This window comes from Tursiops truncatus, chromosome 17 (assembly GCF_011762595.2).
Source record: "Tursiops truncatus isolate mTurTru1 chromosome 17, mTurTru1.mat.Y, whole genome shotgun sequence".
Taxonomy (NCBI): domain Eukaryota; kingdom Metazoa; phylum Chordata; class Mammalia; order Artiodactyla; family Delphinidae; genus Tursiops; species Tursiops truncatus.
In genome coordinates this window covers 50537113-50552418 of record NC_047050.1, presented here as the reverse complement: position 1 = coordinate 50552418, position 15306 = coordinate 50537113, and the positions used below count along the sequence as shown (strand labels likewise).

The window sequence follows — 15306 nt, the reverse complement described above, 5'->3', positions numbered from 1 at the left end:
TTAAGTTAACAGGTCACCCCAAAATTTCAATCCAAAACAATCTTCTCCAAGACACACTATAATAAAACTGTCTAAAATCAAAGAGGGAATTGTAAAAGCAGCCAGAAGGAAAAAATATTTTTCTCTCATAAAAGGGGACCCCCATAAGGTTATCAGTGGACTTCTCAAACCTTGCAGGGTGGGAGAGAGTGAGATGATACATTCAAAGTGCTGAAAGAAAAAAACTGCCAACCACAAATACTTTACCTGGCAAAGTTGTCCATCAGAAATGAAGGTGAGATAAACACTTTCCTAACAAACAACAGCTGAGGGAGTTAATCACCACTAGATGTGCCTTATAAGAAATGCTGAAAGGAGTTCTTCAACCTGAAATGAAAGGATGCTAATTAGTAACATGAAAACATATTAAAATATACAACATACTGGTAACGTTTAGTATATAGTCAGATTCAAAGTACTCTAATACTATGGTATGGTTGTGTGCTAACCACTTAACTCTACAATAAAGGTTAAAGGAAAAAGTAGTAAATATAGTTATAGTTACTATAATTTGTTAATAGATACACAATATAAAGATATAAATTGTGACATCAAAAACATAAAATGTGGGGAGAGGAGTAAAAGGGTAGAGTTTTGTACACAATCAAAGTTAAGTTGTTATCAGCTTAAAACAGACTGCTATATCCATTAAGATGCTCTATGTAAGCCTCAGGATAAATGCAAAACAAAAAACTATACTAGATACACACAACATAAAAAGAAAGGAATCAAAGTATACTGCTATGGAAAATAATCAACTTACAAAGGAAGACAGAAAGGAAGAAATGAACAAAAAAACTACAAAAGAGCCAGAAAACAATTAAAAAGATGACAGTAGTAAGTCCCTATCAATAATTTCTTTAAATGTAAATGGATTAAATCTCCAATCAAAAGGTGTAGAGTGACTAAATGAATTTTTAAAAACCCAGACCCAACTATATGATACCTAAATGAGACACATTTCAACTTCAAGGACACACATAGTCTCAAAGAGAAGGAATGAAAAAATATATATCATGTAACTGAAACCCAAGCGAGAGCAGGGTAGCTATATTTATATCAGACAAAATAGACTTTAAGTTAAAAACTGTAACAGGAAACTAAGGTTATTATATAATGATAAAGGGGTCAATTCATCAAGAGGCTATAACAATTATAAATATATATGAACCCAACACAGAGTACCTAAATATATTAAGCAGATGCTAACATATGTGAAAGAAATAATAGCCAGCAATACAATAATAGGAGGAGACTTCAATACCTCACTTTCAACAATGGATATATCATGGAGACAGAATATCTATAAGGAAATGTGGAACTTAAACTGTACTCTAAACCAAAAGGACCTAAAAACATATATGGAACATTCCATTCAACAGCAGCAAAATATACATTCTCAAGTGCATGTGGAACATTTTCCAGAATAGATCATATGTTAGGTCACAAAAGTTTCAGCAAATTTAAAACAATGAAACCACACTGAGTATCTTTTTTGGTCACAATGATACGAAACTAGAAATCAATAACATGTGGAAAGCTGGAAATTTTACAAACACGTGGAAATTAAACAATACACTCCTGAAAAACTAATGAGTCAAAGATGAAATCAAAGATAAGTTAGAAAATGTATCAAAACATATGATATTGGAAACACCACATTCCAAAATGTATGTGATGCAGTAAATGCTATGCAAAAGAAAAGTTCATAACAATAAATGCTTACATTACAAAAAGAAAGATTTTAAATAAATATCCTAACTTTACACCTCAAGGAACTAGAAAAAGAAAAATAATTAAGCCCAAAGTTAGCAGAAGTAAGCAGATAATAAAGATCTGTGCAGAAAACAATGAAATAGAGAATAAGGAAACAATAGAAAAATAAATCAGTGAAACTAAGAGTTGGCTTTGTAAAAAGATAAAATTCAGAAACTTTTAGCTAGGTTTTCCAAGAAAAAAGAAGAGTGGACTTAAATAAATAAAATTATAAATGAAAGAGGAGACATTACTACTGATACCAAAGAAATACAAAGGGTCCTAAGAAACTACTATGAACAATCATACACCAACAATTGGACAACCTAAAAGAAATGGACAAATTCCTAGAAACATACAACCTACCAAAATTAAATTGGGAAGAAACAGAAAATCTGAACAGACCAAATACTAGTCAGGAGATTAAATCAGTAATCAAAAATCTCCTAATGAAGAAAAGCTCAGGAACTAATGACTTTACTGGTGAATTCTACCAAACATTTAAAGAATAATTAATGCCAACTTTTCTCAAACTCTTCCCAAAAACGGAAGAGGAGAAAACACTCCCAAACTTATTTTAGAAGGCCAGCATTATCCTGATACCAAGTCAGATGAGAACAAATAAATTCAGTAAAATCTGCATATAAAAATCAGTTGTTTCTATACACTATCAATGAACTATCTTAATAAGAAATAAAGATAACAATCCCATTTACAATGGCATCAAAAATAATAAAATACTTAGGAATAAATTTAACCAAGAAAGTGAAAGATTTGTACACTGAAAATTATAAGACATTGATGAAAAAAATTAAAGATACAAATAAATGGGAGATATTCCATGTTTATGGATCAGAAGACTTAATATTGTTAAAATGTCTATACTACCCAAAGCCATCTATAGATTCAGTGTAATCCCTATGAAAATTCCAATGAAAACTTTTACAGAAACAAAAAACAATCCTAAAATTCCTATCGAACCACAAAAGACCCTGATTAATCAAATCAATCTTGAGAAAGAACAAAGTTGGAAGCATAACACGTCCTGATTCCAAACTATATCACAAAGCTGTAGTAATGAAAACAGTATGGCACTGGCATAAAAACAGACACATAGACCAATAAATCAGAATAGAGAGCTCTCAGAAATAAATCCATGCACAAAAGCTCAACAAATATTTAACAAGGAACCAAGAATACTCAATGGGGAAAGAATAGTTTCTTCAATAAATGATGCTGGGGAAACTGGATATCCACATGTAAAGAATGAAACTGGATGCCTATCTTACACTTCTCACAAAAATTACCTTGAAATGGACTAAGGCCTTAAACACAGAAAATACCTAGAAGAAAACACTGAGAAAGCTCCTTGGCATCAGTCTTGGCAATAATTTTTTGGATATGACACCAAAAACACAAGCAACTAAAGCAAAAATCAACAAGTAAGACTATATCAAACTAAAAAACTTCTGCACAGCAAAAGAAACAATCAACAAAATGAAAAGGCAACCTAAGAAATATAAGGAACTCACACACCTCAATAGCAAAAAAAGAAAGAAAGAAAACCCAATTTAAAAATGGGCAAAAACTCTTTTTCCAAAGAAGACATACATACAGTGGCCACCAAGTTTAAGAGTGCTCAATATCAATAGTCAACAGGGAAATGCAAATCAGAACCACAATAAGATACCACCTCACACCTGTTAGAATGTCTATCATTAGAAAGACCAGAGATAACACATGCTGGAGAGGATGTGGAGAAATAGGAATCCTGGTACACTGTTGGTAGGAAATGTAAATTGAAACAGTCAATGGAAAACAGTGTGGAGATTCCTTTAAAAAATTAAAAACAGAACTACCATATGACCCAGCAATCCCACTTCTGAATATATATCTAGAGGAAATGAAATTACTACCTTGAAAAGATATCTGCACTCCCATGTTCAGTGCAGCATTATTCATAATAGCCAGGACATGGAAACAATCCAAGTGTCCATCAATGGATGAATAAAGAAAATGTATATATATATATATATATATATATATATATGCAATGGAATATATATATATATATGTAATGGAATATAATTCAGCCATAAAAAAGAAGGAAATCCTGCCATTTGTGACAAGATGGATGGCTTTTGAGGGCATTAAGCTAAGTGAAATAAGTCAGAGAAAGACAAATACCATATGATCTCACTATATGTGGAATCTAAAAACGTCAAACTCATAGAAACAGAGAATAGATTGATGGCTACCAGAGGCTGGAGATCAGAAGAAACGGTGAGATGCTGGACAAAGGGCACAAACTTTTAATTCTAAAATGAATAATTTCTGGGGATCTAATGTATAGTGTGAATTATAGTTAACAATACCGTATTGCATACTTGAAGGTTGTTGTGAGAGTAAACCTTAAGTGTTCTCACTGTAACAACAACAAAATAGTAATTATATGAGGTTAAGGATGTGTTACTTAACCTTATTGTGGTAAATAATTTGCAATACATATGTGTATCTGATCATTACTTTGTACATCTTAAACTTACACAATGTTATATGTCATTTATATTTCAATAAAGTTGGGGGAAAAAAGAAAATAAAGTCAATGATTTTTAACATTGCCTAGTGTACTGTGTGTGTACTTATGTATATATCCAAAACTCATTATTTATATTCTCTCTCAAATATTTCCATAGTTATTTTAGTTGGTAATAGCATGTTAAGATTACCTAATGTCACTGAATCAGGTTTCAAAAATGATAACTCCTGAACTTGATTTGTTAACCATCTCGAGAGGGCACATTGTGTAAATTGCTTAATCTGGAACTACTGAAAAACAGTCTATTTTATATACAGTAATATTAAGAAAGTCACATCAAAACAGAAAATATATGAAAAATTCCACATTATAATATTTAGCTTGATTTTGATTAAAATGTGCCTACTTTTTGTAGTTTAGAATAAAACCAGCCCAGCAGTTTTTATACTTTAAAAATTACAAAATTTACTCTAGGTGGCGTACTTCTATAAGATTGTAGAAGGAAAAGAATACAATTGAAAATCATTTTTTGTTACTTCTAATCAATGACTGTTAATTCAAAAACTAGTCTAATGATATTTGAGATTTGTTAATAGAAAATTAAGTTTAAAGCTGCTAAGCTAAATTGGGATATAATTAACAGAAAATACTGTATTATGATTCTCTTTAGACTAGTAAATAGTGTCTTGTGGGAAAAACTTTAGAGAAATCACACGCAGAAAAATGAAATATTTAGCAGTAACTCCCACCCCATGGAAAAAAAATATTGTATTTAACTATTTTTACATCTTTAAAACTTGTTTTTTAGAACTCCCTCTCATTCTAATATTAAGATTGCATTTGTGCAAGCATCAGAGTTCTGACTCTTGGGTGCCATTTGTGATGCAAACTTTTGCACCATGTCTATTTCCCAAAAGTCATTAGTTTTTTTTAAAATCAGCATATATATCATGTTACTTGAAGCTCTTTTTAGCAAGACAGTTTTCTTCAATTGTTTTTATCTGGAACCACACAACTTTGATTCCCCTCACAAGAACTGTAGTCATATTTATTCCCGTATTTTTTAAAGTCAGACTAGGGGGGACATTGGGGAATTATCAACCAGTGGAGCTGTGTTGTGTCCAGTTCTCTCTGTCATACCGAGTATGACACGTAGACCAGTATAGTGAAACTGGATCCAAAATCAGCTGTCATTTGAGGCCAAGTCTTGAAACCACTCTACAGTTACCACTCTGGAGAGCTTCAAATTGATTTTAAATTGATGTGATATTTTGGTACACATTGTTACCTAGAGTTTTTAAAGAACATGCTTTTTGATCAACTTCAACTTTTTGGGTCATTCATCTGATACAATCACATTTTCACATAATTCGTATCCATGTTTTCATGTAATATTTAAGTTGCCTAAAAAGGAACTGAATTTGCAATTAGGGATTCTTTAGTAGTGTATCTCTCAAGTTTGTTAGGCATAAACTCAGGTTTCCTCGAAGTTACTGTCCATTCACTGTTTGGAGATGTTCATGATTACTTGGACATCTGCAAGTACATATTTCCTTATTAGTGACTTATTTGTCAAATTAATGTCTCTAAGTTTGTTTTGCTGGCAGCAGTTTGTTGAGATAGAGGAATTTTTCCAGGACTTAGACTTGAAAATTAGCTGTGCATTCTTATAATGTTTGTGTTTTTATGTTAAATAGTAGAGATGCAATTGACCTTATTGGAATTCGGTCATTTGTGGATTAAATGGTCTGTTGCAATGTTTCTAATTTAACTTTGGGCATCAAGATCTTTCTAATTATTAATTATATTTTTATGCTAAGAAACAATAAGTATAGAAGACTTGATTTATTCTTGCTTTCTACTATGTCTACTGTAATGCAACGTTCATACCTTCTACACCTCATTATGATTATTACAATTGGGTGCAAAAATAAATACAAATATATAAATGGAGAGAGATGAGTATATGAACGTGTGTGTGTGTGTGTGTGTGTGTGTGTGTGTGTAGCTTCCATGCTAAAAACTGGAATGACAATAGTGGGCAAAAACAGATATGGTCTCTGACCTCACATAATTAAAGAATCTACAGCAGGGGGGTGGGGTGGGGGTGGGGTGGGAATCACCTGAAAATGATTAAAATGATAAGTGCTTCAAATGAAAGGTATGTGATAATATAAAAGTATATGAAAAACCAGAGAAGCTAAACATTTGACATTTCCAAATTGTTTTGCATAATCATCAGCACAGAGTTGTTTTATTTTAGCCATTCTAATAGGTTTTCAGTGGTATCTCATTATAGCTGCAACTTGCACTTCCCTAATAATAGCTAATTATGTTGAACATCTTTTCATGTGCCACCACCACAGCCTCTTTGTTGAAATGTCTGTTCAAGTCTTCTGCCTATTTTCTAATTGGATTGTCTTCTATTAAATCTTAAAAGTTCTTTATATATTCTGGACACAAGTCCTTTATTGAATATGTTTGCAAGTATTTTCTGTCCATGGCTTGTCTTTCCACTTCTTTAACAGGGTCTTTCTCAGAACAAAAAATTTTTTTTACAGAGTTCAATTTATTCATATTTTAAATAAAGATTACACCTTGTTACCTGAAGAATTTTGGCCTAACCCTAGGTCAAAGGGGCTTCTTCATGTTTTTTTCCTAAAAATTTTAGTTTTACACAATGCATTAAGATCCATGACCCATTCTGAATATTTTTTTAAGGTGTGAGGTCTAGGTTTAGGGGTTTTTTTGCTATAGATTCCCAACTGTTCCAACACCATTTGTTGAATATTCAATCGTCCCAGCACAATTCCTCCACTGAATAAATTAGTTTGCCAAACTGGTGTGAGTCTATTCTGGACTCTATATTCTGTTCCATGTTCTATGTGTCTATCACTCTGGCAAAACCACACAATCAGTAACAATACCATACTTTCCTGACTGCTGTAGTAGCTACATAGTAAGTCTTGGTATCTTGCAGTCTAATTCCTTCAACTTTATCTTCATTCTCAAAATTGTGTACGCTATTCTTGTTCCTCTACCTTTTCATATAAATTTTAGAAAGTCTATCTGCAAAGAATCCTTCAGGATAGAAATTGTATTAAACCCACAGATCATCTGGAGTACAATTGGTGTCTTTACTATGTTGCCTCCCAATCCATGAATATGGTATGTCTCTCCATGTATTGAGCTCTTCTTTCATTAGCATTTGTAGTTTTCAGCAAACATATCCCACAGATTTTCTTAAATTTATACTTAATACTGTATTTTTTAGCAACTTGTAAGTGAAAATGTCTTCATTGCTAGCATAAAAATTTTTGTTGACCTTGTATTATTCTGTGATCTTGCTAAACTCACTTATTAGTTCCAAGATGTTCTTGGAGACTTCCTGGGATTTTACATGTTGACCATCAGGTTATCTGTAAACAGAGAGTTTTACTTCTTCCTTTCCAATCTGTATGCTTTTTATTCCTTTATCTTACTGCACCAGCGAAGTCATCAAGTACTATAACAAACAGATGTGGTAAGTGCATATCCTTGTCTTCTTCCCATCTTAATGTATTTAGTCTTTCATTGAGTAGCATGCTAGGTGTAAGTTTTGTAGATGCTTTTTATCAAATTGAGGTAGTTTCCTTCTATTGCTGAGTTGTTTTTTTCATCATAAATGGGTATTGAATTTTTTCAAATGCTTTTTTCTGATCAGTTGACATGATCATGTACTTTTTCTTATTTTCTTCTTAATATGATAAATTACATTGACCAATTTTCAAATATTAAAGCAAGAGTCTTGCATATCTGGAATAAAGCCCACTTCATTGTGTAAACAACTCAAATGTCTTTCCATGGTGAATGCATTACCAGACTGTGATAAATCTATACAATGGAATATTATTTAGCAATACAAAGGAACAAATTATTGACACATACAACAACACTCATAGAGCTAAAGGGCAACATGTTGAGTTAAAGAAGTCAGTCTCAAAAGGTTACAAATTGTATGACTCCACTGATATAACATTTTTACAGTGAGAAAATTATAGCAACAGAGAAACAAATCAGTGGACAGCAGGCATTAGAGTTAGATGAGGATGTAACATGTAACCTAATAAGGAGCAGCAAGAAGAAGTTCCTTTGTGATATACATTCTATATCCTGATTGTGGTGATGGTAAAATGAATCTACATATGTAACACTTCATAAACAGAAAAGAAAAAAAAGGCATGTAAAAATTGTGAAATCTGAATACAGTCTGTACCTGAGTTAATAATACTGCTGCAATGTCAATTTCCTGGTTTAACAATGTACTAAGGTTACATAAGATAATAGGGAGTTTACCAGTACATGGGAATTCTCTGTATTGCTTTTGCAACTTCTTGTGAGTCTTAAAGTATTTTAAAATAAGACATTGTCTTTAAAATACAGTAGGAAAAAAAAAAGAGGGGTGTGACCTCTGAAAGATGAGTTAAGGAAGGCTTTGTTTTATAGAGAGGGAACAACAAGTACCAAGTTTGTAGAAGGAAGCATAACAAGGCCACTGAATTTAAGCGTAGCTAAATTCAGAAACAAAGGGGAAGAGTAGAGGACGACAGTTTACAGTTAAGAAAATCTGAATCTTCCTTCCTGGTTCTGACAGCATATAGAACCTCAAAGGTCATATTTAAGGCAACAAATGGGAAACAACTGAAGAGTTTTAAAGAGGGGGAGGGTAAAAAGGCATTATTAGCGATGTTTTGTCACATTCTAATTGTAGTGAAGAATGGAGCAGGGGAAGTGAAGATGCTCTCTAGCCACTGTTGTAGTCTAGGAGTCAGTAATGGTAGCTTGGTGTAGGGTAGTGGTGGCAATAGAAATGGAGAAGCGTGGATAGATTTGAGGTATGGAACATGGCATGACTTAAAAGACTGAACATGTCCATTAGATTGGTGACATGGAACTAAACTATTTCAAAGGAACAATGCAGGGGGTGAAGGGAATGCCAGACTGGAGCAATTTAAAGAATGGGAAAACAGACATGAGTTTAGACAAGTGAGGAAATTTGGCTGTAAAAAGAGAAAAATGGGTAGTGGCTGGAGTGGGACTGTGGAAATGAAGGAAGATGTTTTAAAAAGTGGTAGCAAACTGAGCATATTTTAGTGTTAACAGGAATAATCTAGTTGAAATAAAAAAGAGAAGAGGTAATGAAGAAAAAAATAGTTTAAGGACAAATGTGAAGAAAAGACAAAGTTTTGGGAAGTCAGGAAGGGAGTGTGGCAAATTCATGAAGCTAAAGTATGTCTAAAGCATAAAAAATGAGGAAGACAGTGGTGGGAAATAGCTCAGAAAAGGGTAGGGCCAATTTCTTTTACTCTAAGAGGAAAAGAGGTGAATTTGGGCACAAGAATGTCATACTGGGTATGTTTTTATCTCATAACTTCTCTTTTTCTCTGTGAAACAGTAAGAGAGCCTTGTTAGTTAACTAGGGCTGCCTTAATAAAGTACACAGAGGACTGGGTGTCTTAAAACAACAGAAATTTATTTCATCACAGTTCTAAAGGCCAGAAGTCCAAGATCAAGGTGTCAGCAGGGTTGGTTTCTTCTGAGGAAACTCTCCTTATCTTGTAGATGGACATCTTCTCTTCATCTTCTCATGGTCCTTCCGCTGTATGTCTGTGTCCTAATCTCTCCTTATAAAGATATCAATCATATTGAATTAGGGCTCACCAATATGACCTAATTTTACTTAATGACCACTTTAAAGACTCAATCTCCAAATAAAGTCACATTCAGAGGCACCAGGGCTTAGAACTTCAAATATGAAATTTTGGGGAAGACACAATTCAGCCTATAAAAGAGGTTACTTGCCAAGAATGAGAAGAGAGATAGGATAAATTACAGGTTCAAAGTGAAAGAGGTTTGAAATAGTTCTAAATAGTTTGAAATACTTCTATTAACTATAAAAGAAGTAACATCTTTAATGGGTAATTTTGTTTAAATTCAATTTAATTAAAACTGAAATTCTGACTTCATTATTCCATTAAAAAATTCTTTTACAAGCCAGAAAATCTGAATTCTAGTCCTTGCTCTGCTAACAAGCAATGTCCCTTAGATATATCTGGCTCTCATTTTTGTCAAGGAACAACCTATCAGAGACTAGACATATGCCTTAGAATATGCTAGAAGGAGCACTGACTTGGGAATGCCTGACATCCTGGTCCAATTACCTGCTCTGTCACAGAAGAGCTTAATTTCTCAGAACCTCACTTCCTCATCCTAAAATGCAGAACAACTAAATCTCTCTAAAGTCCCTCCTACACTCCTACTATAGTTCTTTGAATTTAAATGTTACTTTGAGAATAAAGGGATTATAGAATTAAAGAAAAAAAATTCTTCTAAATATCTGATAATAAAAATTGTATGCTTCCAACATATTGAAACATTGATTTTCCATTTCAACTTTTTCTACGTCCTCCTCTGTTCCCAAGTCAATATTATCCTCATGATTAAAGACACTCTAAATATGCCTTTTTCTCACCTCTGTTGGCTTAAATACTAGGTGCTGAGTTGGAACAAGATACTACTTCTTTTGTTACATGTAATTATCTACTTAATTTTAAATCATTAAATTCTAAAATAGCATCCCTAGCGTGTCTAAGATAAGAGTTTTGCATCTTAAAAAAAAAGCTGAATGATGGATATATTAGTCAGAAACATATATGGCTAAAGTAACAAAAAATAAAAACAATGGCTTAACAATCAAGAGTTTATTTTTCTCATTTAGTTAGTGCGGAAGCTAGCAATTGCTCTTGTTGGTTCAAGTGTTGAGCCAATCAGGGACCCAGGCTCCCAGTAATCTTTCTACGGAACCATCTCTGAAATACAGCTTTAATTCTCATATTTGCTATTTCATGCTTGTAAGATGGCTATTATACCTCCAGGCTTGTTGTTGGCATTCATGGCCAGAAGAAGCAAAAAGCCTCAGCTCACAAAACTTTGACTTTTTAATTTGAAAGAAAGGCCCTTCCCCACAGCTTCTGTTCATTTCATTAGCCCTAATTAGGCCACATGCCCAGATTTTGGATATCTGCACTTTCAAATATGGTGGCCATGAGTCACATGCAGCTATTAAAATTAAAATTAAATAAAAAATTCCATTTCTCGGTTGTCCTGGCTACATTTCAAGTGCTTAATAGCCACATACAGCTAGTGGCTACCACATTAGGTAGCACAAATATGGAATATTTCCTTCAATGCAAAAAGTTCTGCCTTGGCATATCACGGACCATATGGAATGAAACCACTTCTCTTTCAGATCAATCATGATACTTCCCTTGGGGCTGAGGGTAAGGTCCAAACCTCGTGGAATAACAGGGATCTGTGCTCCTATCTGAACAATATAGGATACAGTCAACAAGGAAGAAGGTAAAAGCAGTTGGGTGGGCAACTGTCTGCCACAATGAGATTATCATTATATATAATTGAATTTTATAAATTATTACACATTAACAATGTACTTAATAAATAAAAGATTCCTGGCAAGGAGGTATTAAAATTAGAAAAAATAAAGTGAAACTAAAGGCTGACAGTTATAAGGGACACTAAATTACTTATTACAAAAATACTGCTAAAGTAAACACTACGCTAGTGACTCATGGGAGGAGATTAAAGGGAAGAAAGGTAGTGGAATAATATGTGGGCACTATTTTCTTTATAGCAAACAAATCTGGAATGTCTGATTGTGTTGAAAATGGTCACTAAATTCATGGGCAAAAACAGTGTATCTTGTGATAACAATTATTAATTTATAAGAATTATCTTCATATGGGAAGAGTTATTTCACATCTGCCCATTACTCAGGGCAAAATAAAATGAAAAAAACTGCAAAATGAAAGAATTAGACTAGATGTGGAGAATAATTTACTAACAGAATAACTCAAAAGGTTAAAAAGCTGATACTGACAATAGTTTTCTTCCTTAAGACTTCCAGGTTGTCAATTCTTCCATGATCTCCAATTTGTGCAAATAAAGCAATAACGAGCATGCTGGAGTCTCTGTATTATGTTGGTAATTAATTAATTAAAATGTATATATGTAGTTCTATATGTAATATATAAGTTATGTATATAAATTACAAACTAATATTAACAATATTTGCTCTGAATGAACAACTGCCTATTTTAAAAACTGATTTGTGTCTGAATAAAGTGGTTAACTCTCAAAGTTCTTTCTATTCTATTGCGAAACATGCAAAATACTGCTAAAGGTAGTGTAATGGTTGTTCACTATGAAAAGAGAAAAAAAGGAAAAAGAAATTCTAATTATTATTACTGAGGAGTAATGAGATATGAGAATTGTAAAAAATTTGCTTCTAAAGATAGTTTAGATATTCTTATTTTTCCCTAAAGTAAAAATAACTAAGCCACTGAAACCCCTTCATTCCTATTATCTATGCTCTCTAAAAATTATGCCTTTTACATAGAGTTGAAAGTTGGATAAATATTACTTTCATAAGGGTTAAATTTGAATATCATAACATACATGAACCTTAAACCATTTTATAGGTAAAAAAAAATCTCAGTTATGTCCCATAGCAAAACAAAATTTTATAAAAAGATAGTGCTGAACTTTGGAGAATGATATATATTTTAATCAAGATTATCAGAATAACATTACAGCATATAAAATAATAGCCCACTGGAATACAGAGCGAAACCCAACCTGACGCTATAAAAAGAATGAAAATAATTTGCCAGCATGTTGCTTCTGTCACCTATATATGCTATGTATTTCCTATCACAAATAAAAAGGAGTTAACTAGAAATCGAGTTCTAAAACAATATAGTCACTCACTATTTGACTATAACAAAAAGAATCTAGAATTTTCATATGCAAGTTTAATAAATCATCAGTTTATTTAACAAGGTTATTTCTATATCAGATTGTGGTTTAAAAGCAGTTATATATGTATGATATGGAAAGAATGATGTACAATCAGTAAGAATCTTGTCAAATCTCTCTTCCATCGGCTTTTCCCATCTTCCTGCTTAGCAGTAAATGGCATTTTTAGGTTTATATAAACACATTCTTTACAACTGCCTTCTTAGCAGAAAATCAGTATATAAATAGCACTGGGCATCTAGTAAATAGGTCACAAACCAGTGAGCTCAATTTTACAGTTGTGAAATGTAATGTGAAAGAGTTTTTGAAACCTTAAGACTGGGTGATCTGCAGTGTTTCCAGCATGTCTTCGACTGCCTTGAGAGAGTATTTGGTTTCCTTCTTACTTCGACCTGCAAACTAATTTTTAGAAAATGCAATTAGGCTCAATTTCAGTGGCAGGTTCAAAATCACAGTCTTACTTTCAAATTGTTAGAGAGTTAACATTATCTATTTTATCACTAGCATGAAATCTGATATGTTCTTTTTCTTCAATAAAAAACAAAATTTGGGTTTTAAGGACATTTTCATTAAGGTTTCATCTTCAACTGACGTATATAAAAATTTCCGTGTGAAATTGGCCAGTTTAAATGTTTAAGTAGTATGATAACCTATAAAAACATTAACATGATTTTCAAACTGTACTCCCTCTTCAGACCAGAAAAGCTTTATGAAATAAAAAGCATAATTTAGAAATGAAATTTAGCTTATATTTATGTAGGAATGTGGACTACTTGTGTGGCCTCTAATCAACTTTTTACAATTTCAAACAAAGGTAAAATACAAATGTAAAGAAGTGTTATCAAACATTTTAGAGTTGCAAGAATTCTCCAAAACTACTTAGAGTGGGCTGCAATTTTTAATAATTTCCCAGATTTATTAGTTGACTAGATAATATCATGTTTCTGCAGCAAAAACCTATCAAATAAAACTCTATGCTACATATTAAAGTAAATGTTTTAAAATATGCATTTTTAGTTTATTAAGTCATAATTTATTTTATAATACCAAATTGGGATTGGATTTTACAATAAAAACAAAATATAGTATATTAAATACTATCTTTGTACATTTAAAAGCAAATTCATGTGTATTAAATTCAATATAGTGCATGATAAGTGGGGAAAACACTGTTGAATACCCCATGCTGATTTCAAAATGAATTTTCTAACTAGACTGCCAATTCCCATCATTTATCAGTTTGACTTAACACTACAGATTTACTAGATAACTATATATTCCTTGTTAAGGAAGGGGAAGGTTTATTATAACTATATTACCTGTTTTTCCCCTGGTTAAAGTATTAACATTTTCTATTAGCAACATACAGTATTTTCAAGTTAACATCTAAGCACTCAGTATACTTTCAAGTGACTGATCTTTCCTTCAAATATCAATGCTGTCTTAGGTACTTAGTACTTGATTTATGATGTGTTCCTTCTCTTTTGTAATTAACTTAATTTGGCAAACTTCTTGTGACCTGTTGAGAAAGATTAAGTGATCAAGCACAGGTAACATCGTAGAAGCAATAGGCTTCAGGAATTGGTAACCTGCCTCTGACCTCTCTGGCTGCAGCTTAACATTATGATTCTCCTATTTCCTAAACCATTAGCTTCTGTGGTTGAATCTTGATTTGATAGAGTAACTAAACGGGATTTCTAGAGGAAATGCCAGGGAAAGAGAAAAAGCTTCTTGTAAGAATCAAGATCACTTTGCCTTTCATAAGACATTATTAACTTAAGGAATTCAAATGCTGAATATACAGGCCATAATTTAAAAATATGGCAATAGCAACACCACATTTAAAACTCTGCCCTTTCATAATTTCCCTTGGTGAGTAAAGGATGTGGAGTGTGCTTATTACTCCTATTACCCAGTTGATAGAGTCACTTTCACAAGGACTTACCAAGAACAGAAAGCCTTTTCTTTTACTACTGCCTACCCAAAGTAAACAGGAATTGTCCTAATCAGATATTTAAAGGTCTAATTCTAAGAAAAAGCTTTTGATGGGTTGGGGGAAGGGGTACAAAATAGGACACCTAATTTTTTAAATGGAAAAT

The 15306-nt window shown here is 32.6% G+C and overlaps 2 protein-coding genes across 3 annotated transcripts in view; both read right to left on the bottom strand.

The window, feature by feature from the left end:
• Nucleotides 1-366, bottom strand: part of TRHR (thyrotropin releasing hormone receptor) — a 562879-nt gene extending 562513 nt beyond the window's left edge. Inside the window, exon 1 of the mRNA XM_033842840.2 lies at nt 247-366. The gene's annotated coding sequence lies outside the window, so the exon portion shown is untranslated. The remainder of the gene's footprint in view (nt 1-246) is intronic.
• Nucleotides 367-9824: 9458 nt separating this feature from the next.
• Nucleotides 9825-15306, bottom strand: part of EMC2 (ER membrane protein complex subunit 2) — a 52398-nt gene continuing 46916 nt past the window's right edge. For both annotated transcript variants that reach the window (XM_004327916.3, XM_019942260.2), the window contains 2 exons: nt 13519-13606; nt 9825-9996 (listed from right to left, as the gene is read on the bottom strand). In XM_004327916.3, the coding sequence (XP_004327964.1) occupies nt 13520-13606 (87 nt within the window). In that variant the 3' untranslated portion in view covers nt 9825-9996; nt 13519. The remainder of the gene's footprint in view (nt 9997-13518; nt 13607-15306) is intronic.